Raw genomic sequence first — 27,691 nt, forward strand, 5'->3', positions numbered from 1 at the left:
TGAAATACATAACTAAAACAGTCCCCTCTGATAACAGATCACTCTCAATTATAATGTGGACTCGTGCATTTTCTGTAAAGCTGCTTTGAAACGATGTATATTGTGAAAAGCGCTGTACAAAGAAATGTTTCAGGTCTTTGAGTGCATTAAAAGGCAAAAACTCAAGAGCACCAGACTCTCTGCTCTTCACACAAACACTGAGGGAATACATCCGAGTCTGAGCTCGATAGTCTGACTGAGAGCGCAGCGAGAGCCAGGCGATAAACCAACGGGAAGAAAAACACCACAAGCTCATTTCACGCTTGTCATTCATCCTCTGTAACCTGAATGCTCTTGCGTTCGAGGTGTGTGTTCAGACGCCTGCAGGGGGAGATAACACACACAGGTACAGAGGAAGGGTCAGGCAGGGTTTGGAGGAACAGCTCATAATGAGAATCACACTGCTTGTTTTGAATTGATACTGAGGTTATTTTGGTGAGTTTATGTATAACGCAAACTGTCATGATAGGAAGTTTAATGAACTGTCAGACGGAGAGGTTTACAAGCAAATGATTTGAATATTAATTTAGGTCCATGTTTCTTTTTTAACAAACGTACAGGCCATTTGTAATCTGAATATGCGAGACTTTATGACAAATTATGACAAAAAATTCAAAATGATGACATGCTAAAAACTCAAAACTATGGCAGAATAAGTCAAAATTATGACAAAAAAAGTCAATTACGATCTACCTTTTTTGAAAGTACAGGCCATTTGTAACTTCAATAGTTATTTTTTTAGCTCTTAAATATGTAAGCCCATTTCTTTGGTAAATCATAATTATGACATATAAGCAGTTGCATCTTCAACAGTGTAATAAATGACTGTGGAATTTACTTTCTCTAAAAAGTATTGCATTAATTATTAATAATTATTTTCTAAATCGCATATCAACCTCGGCAAGCGTATAGACATGAAACTGCTCTATTAATTCTTTAAAATGAATAATATAAAATTGCATAAATTATGTAATTTATGTAATTATTGATAAATTATGAGTGATCAAAGTATTTAAAGGGAGAAGGTTACATTAAACACGTACATTTTAACATTAGACGTTAAATTTTGATGTTAATTGTGGATTATAAATTTGTTCTATAGTCTATACAGTATTTAATGCAATCACGTCAGAATTAATGAACTCTGATTAAATTACAGAACAATTAAGAGTAATCTCTTTACTTTTTCAAGGGAAAAGTAATTAAATTACAGTAATTAACAAGTTACACCCAACACTGCATATAAATCATAATTATGATGCTAAGTACTAAGTCGAAATTATGGCATTATTCGAAAACGAAGTCATACTAAGTCATAATTTTGTCGAAATTATGAGATAAAAAGATGAAATTATGACATGCTAAGTCATTATTATGACAAAATAGGTCAAAATGATGACATAAAAAGACAAAATGATGACATGCTAAGTCATTATTATGACAAAATGTCAAAACTATGACATACTAAGTCGAAATGATGACATAGAAAGTCAATTATGACATTCAAATCGACATTATGACATTCAACGTTGAAATTATGACATAATTCGAGTCATACCAAGCCATAATTTTGACTGTCATAATGTACAGAAAATGTGACATGCCCAAGTCAATATAATGAAATAGTCATAATAATGAGATAAAAAGTCAAAATTACGAGATAAAAAGTCAAAATTATGAGACAAAACACAGAAATTATGAATTTCTGTCATAATTGAGACTTTTTGTGTTTTTAATGTTATAATTTTGGTGTAGTATTGTCATAATTATGACTTAATATGACATAATTGACCAAAACATGATATTTTTTCTTATGTCACAGAAATGGGCTTCTATAATCAAAAACAGATTTCCAGTGTGTTACAGAGTAGGTGTAGTTGCAGGTGGATACACACAGAAACACACACACACACACACACTGGCTCCTCCGACTGAGCAGGCGTCAAGGAGATTAAACAGAGACTTTTCCTAAATCTATTCCAGTGTGAAACTTTTACGAAAGTGGATGTTGAAGGAAACTTCCAGAGACGCGAGGAGACATCGAGGACTCGAGATGCACAAAAGACGTGTCACTCACTGGAGCAGATTCAGCCGTCCACGAGGACTGTGTGACACCCGCCGCTGCCGAGCAATTACACTGGAGAACTGCAGAACTGGAGAACAAGAGCTTCAGGACACGCAGAATCACTGAGCAGGAGATCATCCACAACTGGAGGAAGAAGAAGAAACACGGCCTGCAATCAGACAGTCAAAGTCACAATATGAGGATGATCCTGCTAAACGCTCTCGGCTAGAATGTGTGTGTGTGTGTGTCGAGTGAGTGTGTGTGTGTTTGAGTTTGTGTTGAGTGAGCAAGTAGTGTGTGTGTGTGTGTGTGTGTGTTTGTGGAGTGAGTGAGTTTGTGTGTCAAGTGAGTGAGTGTGTGTGTGTGTGTGTGTGTGTGTGTGTCGAGTGAGTGAGTGTGTGTGTGTGTGTGTGTGTGTCGAGTGAGTGTGTGTGTGTGTGTGTCAAGTGAGTGAGTGAGTGTGTGTGTGTGTGTGTGTGTGTGTGCGTCATATGAGTGAGTGTGTGTGTGTGTCGAGTGATTGAGTGTGTGTGTGTGTGTGTGTGTGTGTCGAGTGAGTGAGTGTGTGTGTGTGTGTGTGTGTGTGTGTGTGTGTGTCTGTGTAAGTGTGTCGAGCGAGTGAGTGAGTGTATGTTAGTGTGTGTGTGTCGAGTGAGTGAGTGTGTGTCGAGTGAGTGAGTGTGTGTGTGTGTGTGTGTGTGTGTGTGTGTGTGTGTGTGTGTGTGTGTGTGTGTGTGTGTGTGTGTGTGTGTGTGTGTGTGTGTCGAGCGAGTGAGTGAGTGTGTGTGTTGGTGTTGAGTGAGTGAGTAGTGTGTGTGTGTGTGTGTGTGTGAGAGAGAGAGAGGGAGAGAAAGAGAGTGAGTGTGTGTGTCTGTGTGTGTGAGTGAATGAGTGTGTGTGTGTGTGTGTGTGTGTGTGTTTGAGTCTGTGTGTATGTGTAATGTGTATACATAAAGTCATTATATATATATATGCATATTTCCACACTGTTTATACTATGAACACAAGGAAATATTATTGTTTTATATGCACCGATATAACAACATAGCAAAAACACCACCTAAATATGTTTTACTAAAACATTGAATTACTTTTAAAAAATGGCCGAGTGATGATGCAAAAACATTCCTTCACAGTTTTGAATCGATCCACCAGTTTCAAACTTGCATGCGGTTTTATCGGAACGTTTAGAGCATTTTGTTAGTCAATGCAACAAGAAGCAGAGGTTACATCAACATCATGCTGCCGGAAATAAAAAAGTTACAGAAATATCAGTGCTTTTAAAACATAACACGTTTTCAACAGCTAACTTACATGAGCAGCAGAACGGACATAATGTGAGCCTGAAATTTCTCTAATTAATTTGAAATGCTTTGTATGTTCTGAAGCTTGTTGCCTTTGAAATGCTAATCGTTATGAAATAGAAGCATTTCATCTTTTTTGTTCTGTTTGGTTGCAGCTTTGTTCATTTCTTCAACATTCATGTTGGCGATGAAACGTTCAGAGCCGAGATTTCCCGTCAGGCTAGTTCAATAGTTAGCCGGTCTGTTTCACAGTCAGACTGGCATAATAACATCACTTATCAGTCACTTATCACAGAGAGTTTATGCAGGGAAAGCTGTTAGATTATTTCTCCTTATGTCGAATAATAGTGTAATCTCTCGTATGGTGACAGTAATGACTTGGGCGCTAGTTATGTAAATCTGCACCACAGGCTAATCATTACATAATATTCTCTAACTTTTTCTTTTCTACTTTCAAACCGATTGACACGTGTCTAAAATCATATAACATTAGCCTACTTAGACTGCATCGTCTGCATGTGTCACAGATGCTTTTCAAGTTGTTTTGAAGGGTGAGATACCAAAGATTTGCTGTTATTTAAAAACCTTTTGGCAAGAATAAAATTTTATATTTAATGTTAAAGTATATAGACCTTATGCGCCAGAAAAACAAGCGCGCCACCATCTTTAGAATATTAATCTTTGAACTTCCGTTTTTCCTGTCGCTCTGTATATTTCTATGCATTGCTGTCCAGGAATAATTCGCTTTGGAAGTGGATTTACTTGATGTAAAGTTAACGAAAGTTATCATGAGGATTTTAATGTTTACACCAGATGTCTTAAATGTCAGTATACCGGGAAGATTTTAAAATGAGCCGTTTATTTATATAGGCAAGATCGCTGTGAATTTGTATTTTTATATTTTTTTTATTATGCTTGCAAACAATACAGAGATGACAAACATGCTATTCAATTTTGTATCAGAATTACAAAAATGACAATACAAAATATAATAATATGTACAATGTCATCTTAACATACAAAAAAATCAGTGCATAGCTAAAACAAATAAAACTAAGGAGAAATGAAGAAAAAAATATATATATAAAAAAAATAATCATGAGGGTAAGACGTCTTATATATCAATTAGTGTACAGAAATGAAAGACATTACAGTTTGAAATAGTTTTAATAGCTTTCTTATTTACTGAGGATGAAATAGTGTTAAGGTATATTTTAAATTCTTTCAATAAAACAATAAAAATTGGTTTGTTATTGGTGAATTTACATTTATGAATGTAAAATTTACCAATAAAATAAAATAAATTAATAACAAACCAGGCTTTTTTTGGATTGGGGTCAGACTCAAAGTATCCAAAGATAATGTCTTTAAAGGTTACTGTTATATCTTGCTGGATATTATCTTTAATAAATATTTAAATATTTTTCCATAGTTATCGCTGTGAAAATACAGACCGGAAGACAAAAGACAATGAGCGCAGCACTGAAAAGGGGCGTGGCTAAATAAGGTTATAGAGTGCCGAAGTTATGACGTGTCTTTGTAGGCCAAAACGCGGTAGTGAGTTCCTCCGGTTCCCTCGCCCTAAAGTCTATGGGTTTTTTGAATGGGTTTTTGCTAAATCGCCAGAAATAAGGTCTGTGGTTAACAAAGCCTCTAAATATTTTCACGTTTCGATCCATGACATAAAACACACTATAACCTGCTTGTGGTTTTTTCAACTTTATTGTGTCTGCTTGTGTTTTTTTAAACTTAAATAGGCTTCCAAATGTATACATTTTGGATTAACTTGTAAAGATTATCTTGATAGGCAAAACGTGTAAGGGTCACAACTCTTTGTTGAACACAGATCTTATTTTTTGCGATTTTCCAAAAGTCTATGGGGAAAATGCATAGCTTTTCAATCGAGGGAATCTGTGCGCCGCTAACTTCCAAGTTGTCCTACAAAGTAACGTCATAACTTCGGCACTCTATAGACCTTACGCGCCAGAAAAACAAGCGCGCCACCATCTTTAGAATATTAATCTTTGAACTTCCGTTTTTGCTGTCGCTCTGTATATTTCTAAGGCATTGCTGTCCAGGAGTAATTCGCTTTTGAAGTGGATTTACTTGGAGGTTGAACAGCTGGCTGTCTGGTGCAGTTATAACAACCTTGAGCTGAACACGCTCAAAACTGTGGAGATGCTCGTGGACTTCAGGAGGAACAGCCCAGCACTCCCCACACTCACCATCATGAGTCATTCAGGTTCCTGGGCACTATCATCTCTCAGGACCTGAAGTGGGACAATCACATTGACTCCACTGTGAAAAAGGCCCAGCAGAGACTGTACTTCCTTCGTCAGCTGAGGAAGTTCAACCTGCCACAGGAGCTGCTGATTCAGTTCTACTCAGCCGTCATTGAGTCTGTCTTATGCACATCCATCACTGTCTGGTTTGGTTCAGCTACCAAATCAGACATCAGGAGACTACAACGGACAGTCCGGACTGCGGAGAGGATCATTGGTGCCCCCCTGCCAAACCTCCAGGACCTGTACTCTTCCAGAGTGAGGAAGAGAGCATGTAAAATCATCACAGACTCCACTCACCCTTGACACCACCTGTTTGAACTGTTACCGTCAAGACGGAGACTCAGATCACTGGCCACAAGAACATCTCGGCACAGGAACAGTTTCTTCCCACAGGCCATTTCCCTTCTGAACTGTTAACATATCTCCCAAGGCATATGCCTGTAAGTGCAATACTCCCACTGTTTAGTGCAATATCTTAAAAATTCAGCTGATATTTATAATTATTTATATTTATTCATACTATTCAAAATACTGTAAATATGTTCATAATCTGTAAATGTTTATTCTGACAAAACCCAACTGTGACCATATATTTTTATAGTATTTTCATTTTTTTTTAAAATTATTTTATTTGTAGAATTTGTATTACTATGTTTCTTGTTGTATCTGTATGTGCACTGGAAGCTTCAGTACCAAGGAAGATTCCTTGTGTGTGCAACACACTTGGCAATAAAGCTCTTTCTGATTCTGACTTAAAGTAAAGTTAACGAAAGTTATCATGAGGATTGTAATGTTGAAAGCAGATGTCTTAACAAAAGTCAGTAGACCGGGAAGATTTTAAAACGATCCGTTCATTTATAAATACGCACAATCTCTGTGAAAATACAGACCGGAAGACAAAAGACAACGAGCGCAGCGCTGAAAAGGGGCGGGGCTACATAAGGTTAGTAGAGTATTAAGAGATCGAGTAAGCAAGTGTACCTGCATTTACAGTAGATACATTTTCTTTCAGGTCAGTCCTTTATTCGTAATAAAACAATCCGTTTGAATGTCAGCTATGATATCTTGTACTTTTAACAGTTAAGGGGTTTTCCGTGCGCTAGTCATTTGTCAGTTGCTTCTTGCTTTTACTTGTTCACAAGTTTCAGTCCTTTCAATATAAAAGTCTTCTTCACTGACTGACTAACTCATAAAGACATTATTTTCCCGCCATCTATTGGCGAAATAATGTATTGTAACATTTAGGTCTGGGACTATTTTTTCCAGCGGAAGGAATGCTTTTAGTGATTTTACTTCATGAAAGCCAATAGATACATATGTTTTGGCTTTAATATTTGTATTGTGTGGAAACCGTTTTATAAAAGCTTCGCGTCGTGCCCAACGCCCCTCAGCCGTGACTTCACAACAGCACAGTCTACCTCGTAGTACCTCGAGTAGTCTACCTTGTTGATTAGTTTAGATGCTCCCTATTCATACTTTGCACGTGACGTCACAAGTGCTGGCTGGCGGGCAAGAACGTCGTTCTATAGCAACGAAACCCAGTAAACTAATCAAGGATCTTGCCAGGACTTCGCCAGTTTTAATATACAAAAGTTGGTGTTTTGTGGTGTAACGACATGCCAGATAGTTGTTGTGCGATTGGATGCACTATTATTCAGCATAATCGCGTTAAGAACGTGCACGTAAACGCGCTCATTCCCCGAAAGTGAAAGTAGAAACGGACTGAGCTTTCAGTATCTGTCGCTGCATTAAAGTCCCTATAAAGGCAATTTAAAAAAAAAATTCTAAACACATTATAAATGTTAGAAATGTATTGCTAAAACACATTACAAAGACTGTGAACTGTGAAGTACTGAATTGTGGAGTTAGACCTTTAAACAGTTTTTCACCATTGATATTTTACGGATTTTTTGGGCGGGGCTAAAAGGGTACTCGATGATGACCGCCCCTACTTGATGACGCACTGGAGCCACTGAGCTCCTGGCCCCGCCCCTACTTGATGACGCACTGGAGCCCCTGAGCTCCTGGCCCCGCCCCTACTTGATGACGCACTGGAGCCACTGAGCTCCTGGCCCTGCCCCTACTTGATGACGCACTGGAGCCCCTGAGCTCCTGGCCCCGCCCCTACCTGATGACGCACTGGAGCCACTGAGCTCTTGGCCCTGCCCCTACTTGATGACGCACTGGAGCCCCTGAGCTCCTGGCCCCGCCCCTACTTGATGACGCACTGGAGCCACTGAGCTCCTGGCCCCGCCCCTACTTGATGACGCACTGGATCCCCTGAGCTCCTGGCCCCGCCCCTACTTGATGTCGCACTGGAGCCCCTGAGCTCCTGGCCCCGCCCTACTTGATGACGCAATGGAGCTCCTGGCCCCGCCCCTACTTGATGACGCACTGGAGCTCCTGAGCTCCTGGCCCCGCCCCTACTTGATGACGCACTGGAGCGCCTGAGCTCCTGGCCCCGCCCCTACTTGATGACGCACTGGATCCCCTGAGCTCCTGGCCCCGCCCCTACTTGATGACGCACTGGATGCCCTGAGCTCCTGGCCCCGCCCCTACTTGATGTCGGACTGGAGCCCCTGAGCTCCTGGCCCCGCCCCTACTTGATGACGCAATGGAGCTCCTGAGCTCCTGGCCCCGCCCCTACTTGATGACGCAATGGAGCTCCTGGCCCCGCCCCTACTTGATGACGCACTGGAGCCCCTGAGCTCCTGGCCCCGCCCCTACTTGATGACGCACTGGAGCCCCTGAGGCTGGCCGCTCCACTAACAATATAAATAGAGCACATTCGCATCAGTTTACCGCTCAATCGCAAGTTACTGTCAGTATTATTAAGTTAGTTACTACAGCTTACAGTTTGCTAGTTAGCTATGTCTTCGTCACGGAAATGCGTACTACCTGGATGCGATCACTTACAAAACAGATCGGTGTCCTTATTTAAATTTCCTAAAAACGATCACATCAATAAGAGGTGGATTCATTTTGTGAAGAGCCACCTTGATGGAGAGCTGAGGATCACCACCAAAACCCGCCTCTGTAGTGATCATTTTACACGGGATAGTTTTATAAACTTTCGTCGGAGACAACTGGGATTCACTGATAATCCGGTGTTACTGGTGAATGGGGCCGAACGACTATCTCCCGCCTCGGCCTTCATCCTGTCGCGCCGACAACTGGTGACATCATCGGCAGTGCGTGCCCACCAATGAGTGTAAGTTGCCTTGTGCGCTTATGTTAGCCTATAATCAACCTAATAAGCTGCTAGGAGCATCCATTCCGGCGGTAGCGGGTGACAGTTGAGTGTGGAGACGGCAGCTTTACCAAGAGTGGGTGTGGCTTCAGCGCAGCCGGCGGACACGCCCCCAGCTTTTGAGAGCAGAGACTACTGTTCATTTTTTCAAGATTTTAATAGCTTATTGTATGTACTTGCCGGCTTTTTTTATCATTCAAATTTGGCTGGGTGTCTAATAACACATTTTTCTGTGATGTGACAAACTCAGAACACATACTTCATTTTGACTTTACAGGGACCCGTTCTCTCAGAGACGACGATGGATATAACGGTATAGCGACGACTATCTTAATTTACTGGACCTATTAACTTTTAAAACAAGTTTTTGAAGCTGCTTTTGATTTTCACAGATGGCAGAGTTGTGCTGTTCGTGAACTAAAGACTGTTTTAGGTCTATATCATTTTAGTGATATTATTCATATTTAGTAATTGTATTGTTTTTAGTGTTATTAGTGTCATTAAACGTTTTGTTAATGTGCTATGGAAACAAAATAGGCTCACTATATAATTGATTGTAGTATTGGTCATTTTGTGAGCGTTTGTTGCCCGCCAGGTAGGCCTATCCATGGCAGTCACGTGACTGCAATATGAAGAGTAGACTACAGAAGCTCACTAGGGTCATTAATGGTGTGATATTTTAATAGCTGCTACTGCTTTGAAAGCTTGTTGAAAATCTTTTGTCCTGCTAACTGAACACCTTTGGGAAGTGAATAATGAAATCTCTTTTTCATTGACAGGATCATGGGGAGATATTCTCCTTCGTTTTTAAAGAATCATGTCATAACCGCAGAACTTTCAGATCCTTTTGTTGGATTTTCATCTTGAGGGAAAAACACGTTTAGTTGAACTCTCCTGATGTCAATGGCCCAAAAAGTTAGTATAAAACAAGTCGTTACAAAATGAGAACTAGAGCAATTATTGCTTGATAAATTCCCATTTGCTCATCTATCTATCTATCTATCTATCTATCTATCTATCTATCTATCTATCTATCTATCTATCTATCTATCTATCTATCTATCTATCTATCTATCTATTTGGAGTTACATTGATACAGTTACGAGACTGTGTTTAAGAAGGAATCAACACTTGGTGATTCATTCAGGAACGAATAAAGTGAGTCATTGAATCATTCGTAACTGATTCGTTCAAAAACACAGATGCAGAAACGAAACACAACTAGTGTTAATTCTTCTATGGCTCAGTTTGGAATTATTTTTATTGGCCTTTTTTTTTCTTTTTCAAAAGTCCAATTTTGTAAAGTTTTCTCTTTTCACAGTCTGACGGATTTGGTCCGATTGAGTCTGATGTGTGAGTCAGTTCAATCGATTCATTATAAAGGTGTCTCAAAGAAAGCTTTGTGTCGACGGCGTGAATCACAGTTCCTAATATAAACTCACACAGTTTCCAGTTGATAGTGACACACATCTGTAATGCAAGTTTACTTTCTTATCTAAACGGATAAAGAAAGAAAAAAACTCTACCTGCAGGGATTTAGGATTATATACACAAACAGTTCAGTATACAGCTAATTAGTCTGAGAGCTACATTTCCTGTTTTGACTGCAAATGTCATATCCATAACACTGGAAATTCCAAGCAGGTCATCCGGGTATTCCATACACACACGAAACAAACTGAACACAGTACTGGAAAAATAGTGCAAGTATTATAGTAGTTTTATTTTATGAACATATTCATTATCTTCTCAATGGTCACGTATAAGTACAAGATCACAGATGCACATCTCAGCATCCAGTAAAACTGTTTTAAAATAGCTCTAAATATGAAAGAATAACATAGTCCACACCACATCTATAACGATAACGGCACAGAGGAAAGATATCGATGGAATCACTTTCAGAATGAAGGATACAAACATTGACAGCCAATCAGAATCCATCCTGCGCTAAAGAGCGCGAGCATTTAAAGCGACAGACGAGCGTAGAATAAACAGAACTATATTGTGTGTTGTGTGGACGCTTATATAGTTTGTATATTGTATAGGCTATTGTTACTTGGTGTGAATGGGTCTTGACCCATTAATAATAATAAAAAAGGTTTTAAACTTGCTAAATATCTTCTTCAGGGTCAGAGATTGTGATTTTCTGGAAGGATGTAGGACAGCAGATCAGAGACACAGACACACACACACTTACTGGATATTATTGAGGCATAATCAAGAAAACCTCATTCAATCTTTCAGCTTTATTGGTCTTTGTTGGATTCTAGCTCATTAGACACACTTGATGCAGAAATCGACCAGATGTTCAGGAATTCAAGCCAAAAGCCAAAGGAGACCACAAGTATGATGAGGTGTGTGTGAGTTAGAGAGAGAGAGAGAGTGTGTGTGTGTGTGCGTGTGTGTCAGTCAGTGTGTGAAAGAATATGTGTGTCTGTCTCTCTGTGTGTGTGTGTGTGTGTGTGTGTGTCAGTCAGTGTGTGAAAGAATATGTGTGTCTGTCTGTCTGTGTGTGTGTGTGTGCGTCTGTGTATCTGTGTGTGTGTGTGTGTGTGTGTGTGTGCGTCTGTGTGTGTCTATGTCTGTGTGTGTCTGTCTGTGTTTGTGTCAAGTGTGTGTGTGTGTCAGTCAGTGTGTGAAAGAATATGTGTGTGTGTGTGTGTGTGTCAGTCAGTGTGTGAAAGAATATGTGTGTCTGTCTGTCTGTGTGTGTGTGTGTGTGCGTCTGTGCATCTGTGTGTGTGTGTGTGTGTGCGTCTGTGTGTGTCTGTCTGTGTTTTTGTCAAGTGTGTGTGTGTGTGTCAGTCAGTGTGTGAAAAAATATGTGTGTGTGTGTGTGCGTGCGTCTGTGCATCTATGTGTGCATCTGTGTCTGTGTGTGTGTCTTTGTCTGTGTTTGTGTCAAGTGTGTGAGTGTGTGTGTGTGTGTGTGCGCGTGTGTGTGTGCGTCTATGTGTGTGAGAGGTAGTGTGTGCGTGTGTCTGTGTGTGCGCGTGTGTGAGTCTATGTCTGTCTGTGTGCGTCTGTTTGTTTGTGTGCGTCTGTGTTTGTCTGTGTGCGTCTGTTTGTTTGTGTGCGTCTGTGTTTGTGTGTGTGCGTCTGTGAGTGAGTGTGTGTCTGTGTGTGCGTCTGTGTGTGTGTCTATGTCTGTCTGTGTTTGTGTGTGTGCGTCTGTATCTGTGTGTGTGTGCGTCTGTATCTGAGTGTGTGTGTGTGTGTGTGTGCGTCTGTATCTGTGTGTGCGTCTGTATCTGAGTGTGTGTGTGCGTCTGTATCTGTGTGCATGTATCTGAGTGTGTGTGTGTCTGTGTGTGTGTGTGTGCATGTATCTGAGTGTGTGTGTGTGTGTGCGTCTGTATCTGTGTGTGTATGTGTGCGTCTGTATCTGAGTGTGTGTGTGTGTGCATCTGTATCGGTGTGTGTGTGTGCGTCTGTATCTGAATGTGTGTGTGCATCTGTATCGGTGTGTGTGTGTGCATCTGTATCGGTGTGTGTGTGTGCATGTATCTGAGTGTGTGTGTGCGTCTGTATCTGTGTGTGTGTGTGTGCATGTATCTGAGTGTGTGTGTGTGTGTGTGTGTGTGCGTCTGTATCTGTGTGTGTGTGTGCATGTATCTGAGTGTGTGTGTGTGTGTGTGTGCGTCTGTATCTGTGTGTGCATGTATCTGAGTGTGTGTGTGTGAGTCTGTATCTGTGTGTGTGTGCATGTATCTGAGTGTGTGTGTGTGTGTGTGCGTCTGTATCTGTGTGTGTGTGTGTGTGCGTCTGTATCTGTGTGTGTGTGTGCATGTATCTGAGTGTGTGTGTGTGTGTGTGTGCATGTATCTGAGTGTGTGTGTGTGTGTGTGCGTCTGTATCTGTGTGTGTGTGTGCGTCTGTATCTGAGTGTGTGTGTGTGTGTGTGCATCTGTATCGGTGTGTGTGTGTGCATCTGTATCGGTGTGTGTGTGTGCATGTATCTGTGTGTGTGTATGTGCATGTATCTGTATCTGTGTGTGTGTGCATGTATCTGTGTGTGTGTGTGTGTGTGTGTGTGCATCTGTATCGGTGTGTGTGTGTGCGTCTGTATCTGAGTGTGTGTGTGTGTGCATGTATCTGAGTGTGTGTGTGTGTGTGTGTGTGTGTGCGTCTGTATCTGAGTGTGTGTGTGTGTGTGCATCTGTATCGGTGTGTGTGTGTGCGTCTGTATCTGAGTGTGTGTGTGTGTGTGTGTGTGCGTCTGTATCTGTGTGTGTGTGTGTGTGCATGTATCTGTGTGTGTGTGTGTGTGTGTGTGTGTGTGCATGTATCTGAGTGTGTGTGTGTGTGTGTGAGACAGACGGATCATTATTAGGGCTCAGATTCAGGAATCCAATTACGAAGCCCAGCTGAGCAGAACTGACAGCACAAGATCACTGTAAAAGCTGCACATGTTCTTGTTAAAGCTTATCTTCTAAAACATGTTATTTCAGGTTGTTTTGAACAGGAACACTCTTTTAATAACCAACACATCAACAAAACACAGCCGACCCAAACACAGCAAATCATCACACCTGTCATCAATGTTTCTGCTCTCATATATACATGTTTATTTCCTACCAGAGGAACCGCAGACAGACACCAGTCATTCTTTTATTTCTATAAACAGTCGCTGCTGGAGAAGTAAAAATACTCTCCGTCGTCTCGCTGCAGAATGACGTTTATCTGTTAAAACATTAAAAATAAAGAACTTTCCATCTGCTTTATCATGAAGAGACACTAACACACTTTCACTGCACCTCAAAACACTAAAATGCAAGCCTTTTTATCCTTCGATTTAAGCAAATTAAATTAATTGAATAATACTTAACCTTTTAACTGAATAATTGATTAAGGATTGTTCAGTGTATTCAATTCAATTATGTAAGGATTATTCAGTTTTATGGAATTTTACTATTAATTAAATTAAGTAAATCTGAAAAAATCTGATTTATTTTTATTGTTAATGAGACACATTATTTTTGATGCTCAACGAGTTTAGAAACACATTTTTATGTGATGATCTGTACTTTGATGTGTTTCAAGACATCATTTTCTTTTTCTACTGTATTGTTGAGTGACAGCTGTGATGAGAAGGAAGTGTGCGTGTGTGTGTGTGTGTGTGTGTGTGTTTTCCTCCATTCAGATGTTCTGGTTGAGTTGAGGACATGTGGTTTATTTAAAACCGTTCCTTAAAACAATGTTAATGGACACACACACCTGACGTTTACAAGTTTGCAGAGTTTAATTAGAATGGCTAAAGTTAAATATTTAAAGGCACAGACGGTTTATGGCCCTTTAAAGCGTCATCAGGAGTTGCAGTCTGGATTCTTCTAAGAAATCTCACAAGTTACACATTAAAAACACACAAAGCTTTCTAATGCAAAGACATTCAGACATCATTCTATGACTTAACACTGTATACTGTAATAAACACGGGCTCCACTGCAGACAGATCGGGTTCAAACCAGCACAAGGAACATAAGGATGAGTTTTATAACGTTTCATCCACAGTGTGTGTGTGTGTGTGTGTGTGTGTGTGTGTGTGTGTGTGTGTGTGTGTGTGTGTGTGTGTGTGTGTGTGTGTGTGTGTGACTCAGTATGAGTGCTGTATAGATTAATGATTAGACAGCGGAGTGTGTGTGAAGTCTGCTGAGGTCAAAGTTGTGTTTCATTTGGGCACAGATGCGAGATTCAAACTTTAATGCATTTAAATAGTTAAAACAAACTCTCTCTCTGTCTCTCTCTCTCTCTCTCTCTCTCTCTCTCTCTCTCTGTTTCTCTCTCTCTCACACACACACACACACACACACACACACACACACACACACACACACACACACACACACACACACACTAGCTCAGCCCTGCAGGCGGCAGTGGATGTGTTTCTATGAACCCCTAAAATATTTTTGGCAATTTCCAATTGTAATTTTTTCTACTGGTGTTTTATCCTAATTTTTTAAATTTAGTACTGTGTAGTTAAATTTATCAGCTGACAGATATTCAACATAATTCATGTGTGAGACAGTCTAACAGAAGGACGGACAAAACCAGTGAAATATCAACTGATTTAATAACTCTTGTCATATTTGACCATTTTCAAAACAATAGCGAATAAATTGTGATAATGTGAGAAAGTGTCTGAATAAATCTTGCTTTGACTGTATTTAGTGGTGAATTCAGGTTGATTGGACACTTTTTGCCATTGAGATGACTGGATAAAAAGTGTCCCAATCAAACTTAATTCACCATATTTAAAGTAAAATAACTCAAACCTGGCGCGAAGGGGGCGTGGCTCGCCGCGACTCCGCCCAAATGTGGGCGTGGTTTCGTGTGGCGCAGGTTTCATAAGCCCGCGCGCACATCAGCAGCAGCGACGGCACCGCGCACCGGGAGAGCTCCGTCATGGCGCGGGAGTCTCCGGTGTGTGTGATCGTTGCGCGCACTCCTCACCCGTTATAGTGATGCAAGCCCTCCACAACCCCCGGCTACACCGGCCACCTGACGCCGAGCAGGACATGATGGCGGAATACCTGAACCAGAGCTCATTTAACGGCTCCGGTTCCGAGCTTAACCGAATCAGCAACCTGGAGGACATCGACGTGTCCGCGGACGGGACCCTCGGGCTCCGCGTCATGATCTCAATCGTGTACTCGGTGGTGTGTGCGGTGGGTCTAGTGGGAAACCTTCTCGTTTTCTTCCTTATGAGAGTCCGCCAGGGGAGGAAGAAATCCACAATTAATTACTTCATAATGAACCTTGCGATCACGGACTTCCAGTTCGTCCTCACGCTGCCCTTCTGGGCGGTGGACACCGCAATGGACTTCACCTGGCCCTTCGGACATGCAATGTGTAAAGTGGTGGCCACGGTGACCGTGATGAACGTGTACGCGAGCGCGTTTTTTCTCACTGCTATGGGCGTTACGCGGTACTGGTCCGTTGCGTCCGCGCTTAAGGACCGAACGCGCAACGCGCGTTGCTCGGTTAAACTTGTAAGCGCGTTCCTGTGGCTCCTGGCTACGGTGGCCTCAGTGCCCACGGGGATATTCACCGGGGTGAACATAATACACGGTGTTAAACTATGCCTAACGCGTTTTCCTAACGGTCAGCGTGGGCACGCTCTCTATCACCTCCAAAAGATCTTAGTTGCGTTCGTGATCCCGATGCTCATCACCATCATTTGTTACATTCTCCTTCTACGCCTCATCCGCCAACGCAGCATGAACAACAACCTCCCCAAACGCAGGTCTAAAGTCACCAAATCCGTCACGATCGTGGTCCTATCGTTCTTCATCTGCTGGCTTCCCAACCACGCCATCACTTTCTGGGGAGTCCTGGTGAAGTTGAACGTAATCAACTGGGATAAGATCTACTACGCGCTCCACACGTACGTGTTCCCGGTCACCATCTGCCTGGCGCACTCGAACAGCTGCCTGAACCCGGTGCTGTACTGTCTCATGCGCAGGGAGTTCAGGAAGATGCTGAAGGACTTCTTCTGGAGGATCTCGTCTCCCGCGATCGCCAATAGTTGTCAGATCCGCCCGTTCTCCGGAACCGCGAAGGCGCGCGACAGTCAGGCCGGGATTCCGCTGAATGTGATGGAGACCGAGGAATACCGGTTATCGGTGGTGAACGGGCAAACAGACGTGCTCCCGTCCACAGACTGCGCTGTTATGAGGTAGACTGGGGGAAATCTCTTTTTTATTATATCATTGTTGTGTCGAGAACTAAAACATTTGTCCGCTTATTTTAATGCGTATGGTTTTATTCCGCGTAAAGGCGCGCGTGAAGCACACCTGGATGTACAGAGTATCGAAATAAAATATTGTGCTTATGCTGCACTGCATTCCTTTTTTATGCATGTATAATTTCCACTTTTACTTATCTTTGGAGCAAGATATTGTTGCATTACAAAAACAATTCAATTGCTCAGTATAATTATATAAAATAATGGTAACGCTTTATTTTACAGTGTCATTGTTACATTTGTTACATGTAGTTGCTATAGAAATAACTATAAATTATGCATTATTACATGCAATTAAACCTAAACAAAACCTAATCTTAACCCTATAGCAAGTAGACTACATGAAGTTAATTATTACTTGATGTAGAATTACACTGTAACACAAGACACCTAAAATAAAGTGTAACCAAAATAATTATTAATTGTATTAAGATGCAACAATTCTTATATGTGTGTGTGTCTTTATTCAAGATTTACACATTTCAATTAATAAGAATTTTAAAAGAGTAAAAAAAAAACTAGTTTAATAAAACATTTTGTATAATTCTTAAACTTAAACATATTTTCATATTTTGAAATGTAATTTATGAATCACATCATATATTCCATTCCCTCGTTTCGTTTCATTATTTATACAAAAATTAAGCTTTACATTTTTTTCTCATTTAAGATTCTTAATTCATAATATATAAGGAATACTGGATTTTTACTAGTAATAGAAATGCAACTCTTGAAAAAGGCTTATATATATATATAAATATACACACATGTATTGTTGTTATTATATCTTAAAATGATGTATTATTTGAGCAACCTCATATTTTTCTTTTTACTCACATTTGGAGTCAAATGTTATTGCACAAATAGGCCTACTTAAAAAATAAAATACACTAAAAGGTTGTAAATTTAATTGTTTATACATATTAATAATTGTATTAAGATACAACTATATATAGTATACAAACCCCTTTTTTTTGACCCACTTTTACTCACGTTTGGAGTAAAATTGTGTTGCTTTAAAAACAAATCTCTGCCCTGAGATTGAAACAATTGCTATAATTTCACTGTACATGAAGCAGCAACTTGAAATACACTATTCATTTGTTTTCCAATTCTTTTTTTCTGTTTGAATTTATTGCCTGGAAATTCTGAAATAATTAAAATGTATAGCTCATTTGAAGTGTAATAAAGCTGTGTCGGTGACCTTAACCATGTGAAGGTGATGGTCCGAACGGAAATGAATGTAAACAGTGTTAATATGTTGTCCATTTGAAGGACATAATAAAGTCCTGTCTTATCATAGCAATGTTTGTTTTCCTCATAAACACAATTACAAAGTTAACTTTTACTGTTATTCCATCTAATTAACATTTGACAGAGAATCTACAGCGCTGCACTGAAGCTTTAGTTTATTATCTCAGCACAGACACATTAACACCACGACAGGGGAATTTACGAGCTTTACCACGCAAAGATGGTTCGGCTCACAGAACAACAGAGTCTGCTTTACGTTCTTGCTTTTTATAGCTTATAATAAACTGTTTAAAGATGTTTTAACAGAGAGAGAGACACACATTTAATGTTTTTTCAACCAGACGCTTGAGACAAAAATATAAAATAATTTGTTGTGTGAAATGTGATACATCACAGCCAGTGTAAAATATTCTTTATAAACACAAGAGGGCACTATGATCACAATTTCAAACACTAATAATCAGAAATATTAACCTGTACAGAAGTTTCTGGAAAGTCAGAAACCAACTTAGTCACATAGACACATCTGGTCAGTTTCAAAACAATCCCACGGTTAGTTAATGATTGAATCGGTTTGGCAGGTGCTTTATCAGTTAAATATAGTCAGGGTTGTGAAGCCGTTTCATTTTTTGCAGTTTTAGAGGCTGATTTATTGCTGGTCTGAAGTTTGTTCGGCATGGACCGTCAGAAACGTCACCATCTTGGCAAAGTCCTCGTAGTGGACCTGTCCATCAAACGCCACGCCGGCTTCACTCAGCAGCTCTTCAACTGAGAGAGACATCTTTATTATATTTCATGAGTCATTTCTATGCTGATATGTTCTGGATTGTTTCTGGACTGCAGATGGTTTCAATATTGCATTTGACATAAAAAGTCAGAGTAAGCAACTTGTTTTGTTTTTTATGCACTGCTCATTTTTGAGAATTTCTGCAATTTTCGCTTTCAAAATAGTCTTTTTTCACATTAGAGGAAAGAAAACATCTGATTTTATTTTCATTACACATACATATCTTTAAAGGCCATATTCTAAAGAGTTTATTGTCAGAGGCATGTTTATTTATCGTTCTCTTAATTTATAGAGCATGTTCTTCCTAAAAAAAAAAAAAAAAAAAGTCCTGATTTTTGGAGTGATAAAAAGAGAAATCCAAAGTCTCCTCTATTAAAACCTTTAACAAAATTAAAACAAGATTTTCGAACCTGCCTTTATCAAATGTCAGGATTTTTCTTCTGGAATTGTACGCAAATTAGTGCATATTTAATTTTAATAATGCCTTATTTGCATAATCACACAGGAAACTTAGTGTAATGTGATTAATCTAGTGGGGAAAGTATGGTGATATATTTTAGTTTACCAAAATAAAATGCATAAAAGTTCCTGGTTTGCATGACTTTTAAGACAAACAAGTATTGCTACTTTATCACATTCAAATAAGACCCACTTTTATTGTTGTAAGTCAGAGATATAAAGTAGGAAAGCCAATATCTGATGCATTGTGGGTAATGTAGTTTACCTCTTCTGTGTGTTCTGTTTGAATCCGATTTATTGGTGTGTTCAAGTCATGTGGGAAAGTTCGTGTTTACGAGTTGAACGCACATGATCGCCACCACAAAAAAGTCGTAAATACGAGTGGGAAGCTCGGGATTTACTTTAAGCTAATTGCAACATAGTGTCAACACAGCAACATAGTAGCGGCCCAGATCCAGCCCACATCTGGTACATATGGATTCAACACGTACCAGTTGTGGGCCGGATCTGGACCGACACTATATTGCTGTCTGGGACTGTAATATATGTAACGCTAAAGTTTACAGAGGCTTCATAAATTAGTTAAAAACATTAAAAAAGCAAAACACACCTGATGATGCACATTCTTTGCTCTTCGTTTTCTAGAAGTAGAGTTTAAACACCTTGCTGTATTTTTGTGTGGTTAATTAAGAGAAGATAAACCAACATCTTGGTGCGACGCCTCGCGGGTCAAAATGACCCGGAGCCCTAAAATTATACTTAATTTTTTTTTTTGTCCAGAAAGCTAATTTTATTTCATTTTGATAATATGCTTTCTATTTTTTTTTAATTACTAGATTTGATCAATAAATAAATAAATAGTAATTTAAGCACATTCCTCACATTTTTTCAACTTAAATTCAAAATAAGCATAATCCTTTTAATTGACCCTACGCTAAGCCCCGCCCACCCTAGTTACTGTTGCTACGTCTGACAACCTTTCGCGCCTGGCACGTCAGTTTCAGTGTGTGTGCACCGGTGTCAGACATTCCCAATGAGATAATTAGTAATTTTTGGTGAACATGTGAAATATCTGAGAGAGCAAGATAAAAGGGACTGCAGTGTGCAATCGAGGGATATATCCACGACATAATATGCAACCGATTAGAGAATAACTTCATAAAAATTGAAGCTAAAGCCAATAGTCCCAGCGCAAGCAGCCGCCTCATACACTGACCATTCACATGAGAAACACACACATTGAGGAACAGCTATGTTCGTGCACAGCAGGGTAAGGGAAACAGTGGCGTCATGCCCATTCAAAGTGAGGAGCACGTGCCCCCTCAGATTTTTCCTCCCTGGTAATTTTTCTGTCACAACTTTATTCTTATTATGCTCCATTATTACCAGAGCCTATAACGACTCAAATGTATTCTTCTGGATGTGTAATAAATCGGTCAGCATCCGCCCGCCCCCTTCTCCTAATATGGTGTCTGTGTATATCAAATCTAGAGCGCTATGCGCGTATCGCTACAGAATCTTTGCTGTGTGTGTTCAAGCAACTCACTCGTCTCGCACGTTGAGCTGGCAATGTTTTACAGATGGTCTTGAAGTGGTAAGTGGGCAAAGCAACAATTCGGCATTGAATTAGTTATCGGCTGATATTAAAAGGTAGTGGGATTATTTGTGGTTAACCTGGAAATTTTAACTTGATCCAAAAGTTATGGATTTGATATTAGCTGCGAATTCAGAGCATTAATTTGAGTTGTGTCAGTGTAACGTTACCGATAACTAGCCTAGTCTAACCGTAAACTAGTTTGCTAACGTTTCTGCCTGCCATACAAAGCCAATAAGCCAAATGTACAAGTTACTAGCTTTTCTGTTAGCTCATAAATTACTCTTTACAAGTTAATTATTTAAAATAATATAATAATGAGCAGTGTAACTACAGTATTTCAATGATTTTACTAAAGTAATGTTACATATTACATTTGATTTGATTACTTTTTTACATTTCTGTCAAACATTAACCATTTTCAAATAAACGGGGTAGTGTTAACCTTATTCAGCACTGAAATCTGTCAAACTTCTTTCAAAGTCCTTCATCACATATTAATATTAAAATAACTTAATTTCAGACCAACACAAAGTCAGACCTCAGCACCTTTATGTACCTTTAATGTAAGATCGTTCTTAGGTCACATACCAATTTAAAATCATAACATAAAAACTGCAAAGGTACTGTTTTTGAAATCATGTGTAGTAGGTCTAAGTGTACAGTAAGTGTGTGTGTAAACATGCTTTAATGAAGTAGACTTCAAAAGCTTTTCAATTTTAGCTTACAGTTCTTTCATTAACCTGTCTTTTATATAAACTTACAAATTAGATACTTTAACTTAGTCCTCAGATAGAGGGTTGCTGCTAGCTCCGTTAAGGTATTTCTGTCCTCCCAAACTGCATTGAAATGGTATGTTTAGCAGCCAGAATTTAAACATTTTCAGGGGGAGAAACCCCCGACCCCTCCTAACATGATCCATATCACCCGTCAGAAAACAATTGCAACGTCTCAGATTGTGCCCCCCCAGAATTTTGGCTTGCATGCCCCTGAAGTGAAATGTGAAACTAATCTAATAATTAAAAAATCAAACAGTTTATCCATAAATCTTGTGGAATAACACTAACACCGGGAGAGCCATGATCGGATTGGGTTAAAGTTACTCAGTCAGGGGTAACTTAGTTGGCCGTCGATTAACAAAACGCTGATATATATTTTAAAGTATGTCGGTGAGCCTCTGTCTTGTCTTTAATCGTCTTTTTTACGTTAAAAAATATGCATTATGAACAAAGAACCGTAATTATTTCCAACTTCCAAGGAATATGTGTTTTTGTTACTCCTGTGCACATTAGTTGTGAATCGGGTCTCTCACTGCTGATCCACGCACATCATTTCTCTCCTCGGCTTTTAGATTTTCGGGAAGGAAAAAAATTCCACTCTCCCGTCCAAACTTTTAGGATACCTGGTATCAGATTTGCACAATCCACACGCACAACGCTTCGGCATGTTTCCCTCACTCGAAAGCTTGCCAGACCGCCCGCGCCTAGTTACGGTTGCTAAGACACGATTGGCCAGTGGCGGTTTTCGGACGTGGCTTACTGTACGTACACACCGCCGCCGACTTGAGCGTCAAAGAAGCTCTGGCCGCTCTGTCAAGGACGCTTGTCAAAAAGTACGGGGAAGCTCGTTGACGCTTTGGACGCTCTGACGTAGCAGGGAGAAGAGAAGTGTCACAACATGAAATGTAATAAACAGAAAAAAACAAGCAATACATTGAAGAAACCTTTTATAATGACAGCATTTGTATAACTGTTTTGGTCACTTTTGGTCGGGGAAAAAAATAATAATTAGCTATTATTATTATTATTATTTGCATTAGGCTATTATTTGCATTAGTGCAATTGGTCAAATCTTTGTCACCGTGAGCAAATGAATTGCATTCCCATGCCTCGTTCTTTTGTAACTGGTCCCTGTAAGCAAACAACGTCATATCATATATGTTAGGAAACCCAGCAACAGCGATTATCAGCTTCTCCTCCATTTTCTCGGAACTAATGTTTTGGTAGGAACGAAAGTTCACATCGTATGTTTCTCCGGAATCAGCCAGAGTGAAGGACGTCTTTATTCTTATTGGTTTCTGGCGTTTTGCCGCTGCTTGCCGCTGAACCGCGTCATAGCTCATTACCATAAAGTTGAGCTTCTTTCAACTTTCTGATTGACGCTCAAAACGCTCAAAACACGACGCCGAGGGATTTGACGCTCCTTGCAGCTGAGAGAAGCCAGCTTCCATTGAAAATGAATGACTTCCGGCCGCTTTGGAAGCTCAAGTCGGCGGCGGTGTGAACGCACCTTTAGCGAAGGGTCAATTCAGCTCAAAATATCTTACATTGTGCGTCTTTGCCGACCTCTAGTGGAAAAAAATAATATAAGAAATAATATTTCATGACTCTAGATGGCCTTATAGCTCTACAGTATATGGAGCAAACGAGCTGCTCCGCTGGGTCCTAAAGTCAGTTTGTCTTTCGTATGCCTTCAGATACACATGTAGACATTATAAAATAATTTTTAGGTTAAGTTTTAGCATTTTTAGTTAGAATTTTGAGCATTTTTAGGTTTTTCTATGTGTACTGAAGCATTCCTCGCATTCCATTCATTCCTAAGGGGGTCAAATTGATCCGCGAGGCAAGGATTTTTTACAAAACTCCTCAAATCCTTTCTTTTAGTAAGTGTGTGTGTGTGTGTGTGTGTGTGTGTGTGTGTGTGTGTGTGTGTGTGTGTGTGTGTGTGTGTGTGTGTGTGTGTGTGTGTTTATCCGTGGTTCAAGGGTGACAAAAGTCCTAGGGTCTTGGACCCCTCTGATGAACACTACATTTTTAAAAAATTAGTTTTCGGGTCGAAATGACCTTCCCACACTGTAAAAAGTGATCAGTTGACTTAACTTAAAAAAAGTGAACTTCAACGTGCAAAAATAAACTTCATTCGTAATTGAAAAAATTATGTCAAGCTGACAAGCCCACATAACTTAATTTTTTCAATTACGAATGAAGTTTATTTTTGCAAAGTAAAGTTGTTAAAAAAAAGTGAGGAAATCCATTGCCTTAAAATTAAGTAAATAAACTTCACGCGCAATTGAAAAAATTAAGTTACGTGGACTTCACGTAATTATGTCAAGCTGACAATTCCACATAACTTAATATTTTCAATTACGCATGAAGTTTATTTTTGCAAAGTTAAGTTGAAGTTCACTTTTTTTATTTTTTAATAACTTTTTTAAAGTTATGTCAACTGATCAGTTTACAGCGCAGGACTTGAGCATATCAAACCTTCTTGATCTGTGAGTTGTTCTCCAAAGCCTTTCAGTCGGACCCTGAGCTCCGGCACCGTGATGAAGCCTTGCTTCTCCGTGTCCATCAGCCTCACGGCCCGCAGGATCTCATCCCGAGGGTTTTCCCGCCGGAACTGCGCGTGCATCACGCTGAGAAACGTGGAGAAGTCCAACTCGCCTCTCTTATCTAGGACAGACAGAGTCAAACACTTTGACAAAAAGCTTCGGATGCGGAAGCCGCTTGATCACGTCTGACAGGCTGAGTCAAATTCATTCCGCCAGGTTTATATTTAGTACATTTCAACACATTTATCAAGCATTTCATCATGTGATGTCAGTTCATATGTCTCTCCTTTCCAATAAAACTCACTCTGGATGTGCTGTTTTTCATCTGTGTGACTCTATAAACCATCTTTCTGCGTTCACTGTCCTTATCTGGATGTTCTGGGTCCTGAAGTCTGAGATTGTTATTGTTGAGGTTCATAGACGTACTCCTACTGATTTCCAGTTTATTTTACTTAGTAAGCAAAGTTTACACTGTTGACTTTACCTGGGGATTGGACGTTTAGGAGGACATCTATCTGATAACTTAACACTGGTGTGAGTCATTTGTTTGGACGTTCAAATACTTCCAGTCTCTCGGTTTAATGTACAGAGTCGCCAGTGATCGTTTTCAATGAGCCACCTTGACTCAAACGATAAAATCTCATTCATTTTCTCCACTGATTTTTAACTTAAAGTCCTCCTGTGGTGAAAATCCAGTTTTAAATGTTGTTTATATGTCTATGTGGTGTTTTTAATAAGCTCTAAGACAAATCATGTGTAAATTCATAAGTCGACAGCATTGCTGAGTATTTTCTGCTTAAAACTGCAGTGAACCAAAGACAGTCTCAAAAACACGGTTTGAAATCGCTGGTGTTTCTGACGTCACAAACTACCTTGTAACCAATCAGATCAACGTGTGATCGTCAACGAGTGGATCTCTGAGTGAGTGGAGGCGGGGCTCATTTGCATATTCATAGAACCGCGTATACTAAATGATGCAAGGGTGTCGAGTTTCATTCAAGATTTTTTAAGGCATGAAGACATGCTTTTGCTTGTAATGATGCTTGTAGACAGCTTGTTTGGTTTATCGATTATAACTCTTTCACAAGGACTATTTTAAAATGAATAGATGAGCGAGTTTGGGGCGGGACTATCCGTTTGATTGACAGGTAAGGAGCAGAAGGGGAGGAGTTTTAGGAGCCTAATTTTGAAGCTTGCAACCCAACAGACCAGCGGACACACAGTCAAAACCAAAAAATTATTCAGAAACCACATATAATTTTTGACATTTTTTTACTAGTGGCTGCGAGACACGTAAGTGAGGATAGCAAAATAAAGTAAACTGTGACATATTATACACAAAAATTCATCATACAGCGACTACCAGTAAAATTTGGGAGCAAAAATGTTTGGGACACTTTGAGCTGATCATGTTTTGCTGAAGTGTTTTTTCTGTAATTGCTAATGCACCGTTTTACACCACAGACTGAACAACATGAAGCATTGCTTGGTAATTGTTTGAGCTAAACTGGTATTATCTAATTGTGTAGTTAAATTTAACAGCTGACAGATATTCAACATAATTCATGTGTGAGAGTCTAACAGAAGGACGGACAAAACCAGTGAAATATCAACTGAGTTCTTCTCATATTTGATTACCATTTTCTAAACTTTAGCGAATAAACTGTGATAATGTGAGAAATGTTGAAGGTGTATGAATACACTTTGGTTTGACTGTAGATACTACACCGATTGAATGGGTCAGTAAGTGTCTGTCGAGTTCTGGCAGGGTCGGACATCGGCCCAGAGATCTCATGACCGTCAGCAGATCCTGCGTCTTCATTTTACCAATGCGCTTCTGGTCGTACAGCGAAAAACACTCTTTGTACTCTGAATCAAGACAAAAACATATTACTATAGTATGCAAACATTTAAAACACAACCTCAGAGAACAAAACACCCCTTAACCAAGTTACCTTAGTTTAAAATGTATCCAATTGACAGATACGTATGTTTATGTTTTATGAGGACTTGATACAGTTTGGCAAAGAATCTCTTTAATCCCAAATGAAGGATTTGTTCTGGCATAAACTGAGACAACCTGTTTAAGAGGGAATCAAGATTACAGCATTATCAACAACAGCAGGTGGACGACTGAATCAAAGCCAGACAGGAGCGTTCAAGATTTCTTTGCAGTTTATATCTTTGTGTTTACGGCGTAAATCATGCATTATCAGTCAGTTATGTTCTTGCTTTTATCCTCATATCTTGTTGATTCCCATGTTCAGTTCTCTCTCTCAGTTTACGCATCAGAGGATCTACACTGCGTTTCTGCTTCAGTAATCGGTCCGTTGAAGTGAAATGAACACAACAAATGCCACTTTGTCTCCAGTGAAAGAATAAAATCTATTGAATGGCTTCAGCACCAGAGCAATGCTTTATAGTAAACTCAGATTATAACTTCAAACATTTATATAATATATATATGCAGTACCGGTCAAACGTTTGGAAACGACTAGCCTACTTTTAATGTTCTTGAAAGAAGTCTCTTCTGCTCATTAAGCCTGCATTTATTTGATAAAAAAACACACACATTTTTAAATATTGTGAAATATTATTACAATTTAAAAGAATGGCTTTCTATTTGAATATATGTTCAAATATAATTTATTTCTGTGATGCAAAGCTGAATTTTCAGCATCAGTCTTCACTGTCACATGATCCTTCAGAAATCATTCTAATATGCCGATTTATTATCAATGTTGGAAACAGTTGTGCTGCTTTATATTTCTTTATAACGTGATACTTTTTTTCAAGATTTTTTGTAATATTATACTCCCGTATAAAAGTTTGGAGTCAGTAATTTTTTTCTGTCTTTTAAAAATAAATTAATTAATATTTTTATTCAGCAAGGATGTGTTAAATTGATAATAAAAAAAGTCATGGTAAAGATTTATATTGTTGTTATATACAGCAAAAGCATTTTATAATGTGTGTTAATGAAAGCTGTTATAAAGTGCTACATTTTTATATTAACATGTATTTTTGGCTTGTGTTAAAAATATAAAACCGAATTTATCTGACTAATCAGATTAGTAATCAAACAGTGCCTGCAAGAAAGGATTTGTAGTCTTGAGAGAGAAATCTTTAGCTCGATCTACTTACCGTTGATTTGATCTTGACTGAGGAATTTCGCCTGCAATTAATGACAGAAGAAGTCAATTATACTTTAAAACGTGTTTTGTTTTACATAGAAATAATACGCAAAGAACAGATGCTAAACTAACCATGTCAATGTGCTGCTCTGCTTTACAGCTAATGTGAGGAACTTTTATTCCTATAGGCGGCGCTCGAGCGCATAGAAAGACTACAGACAAGCCGCGTTCAAATCTCACCAGGGATTACGATTTTATGATGTTAATCGAAAACATATGTATGCTAAAACATAGAATCGTTTACAATGTTCAAATCCAATGTATATGATCCCATTCAGTCACGTTAGGATAGGACTCCAACAATAATAATAAGACTAACCAGCGCTGAGGAAATAAATGGGTATCACGTGGCAGCTGCGTCAACGGTTGACGTTATTCG

At 39.4% G+C, this 27,691-nt stretch overlaps 3 protein-coding genes across 4 annotated transcripts; 1 reads left to right on the forward strand and 2 right to left on the reverse strand.

The window, feature by feature from the left end:
- Nucleotides 1-232: 232 nt before the first annotated feature.
- LOC143744052 (uncharacterized) lies at nucleotides 233-15,353 on the reverse strand. Its single transcript, XM_077235441.1, has 3 exons — nucleotides 15,222-15,353; nucleotides 2,117-2,248; nucleotides 233-360 (listed from the first exon to the last, which is right to left on the reverse strand). Exons 1-3 carry the CDS (start codon nucleotides 15,351-15,353, stop codon nucleotides 310-312), a joined length of 315 nt encoding a protein of 104 aa, XP_077091556.1. The 3' UTR covers nucleotides 233-309.
- A 57-nt stretch (nucleotides 15,354-15,410) lies between these two features.
- On the forward strand, nucleotides 15,411-17,995 carry rxfp3.3b (relaxin family peptide receptor 3.3b). Its single transcript, XM_077235434.1, has one exon. It carries the CDS (start codon nucleotides 15,411-15,413, stop codon nucleotides 16,626-16,628), a length of 1,218 nt encoding a protein of 405 aa, XP_077091549.1. The 3' UTR covers nucleotides 16,629-17,995.
- Nucleotides 17,996-18,079: 84 nt separating this feature from the next.
- Nucleotides 18,080-27,648, reverse strand: calml4b (calmodulin-like 4b). 2 transcript variants are annotated; one of them, XM_077235439.1, is made up of 6 exons: nucleotides 27,385-27,641; nucleotides 27,263-27,293; nucleotides 26,074-26,198; nucleotides 25,847-25,987; nucleotides 24,051-24,239; nucleotides 18,084-18,715 (listed from the first exon to the last, which is right to left on the reverse strand). In XM_077235439.1, the coding sequence occupies exons 4-6, from the start codon at nucleotides 25,938-25,940 to the stop codon at nucleotides 18,597-18,599; spliced, it is 402 nt and encodes a 133-aa protein (XP_077091554.1). In that variant the 5' UTR covers nucleotides 25,941-25,987; nucleotides 26,074-26,198; nucleotides 27,263-27,293; nucleotides 27,385-27,641; the 3' UTR covers nucleotides 18,084-18,596. The 2 variants fall into 2 exon arrangements, with proteins under 2 accessions (XP_077091553.1, XP_077091554.1); XM_077235438.1 differs by lacking the exon at nucleotides 26,074-26,198 and having other exon boundaries at nucleotides 18,080-18,715; nucleotides 27,385-27,648.
- Nucleotides 27,649-27,691: the final 43 nt, after the last annotated feature.

This window comes from Siphateles boraxobius, unplaced genomic scaffold, assembly GCF_051911475.1.
Source record: "Siphateles boraxobius isolate OS27281-9 unplaced genomic scaffold, OSU_SipBor_1 191, whole genome shotgun sequence".
Classification (NCBI taxonomy): domain Eukaryota; kingdom Metazoa; phylum Chordata; class Actinopteri; order Cypriniformes; family Leuciscidae; genus Siphateles; species Siphateles boraxobius.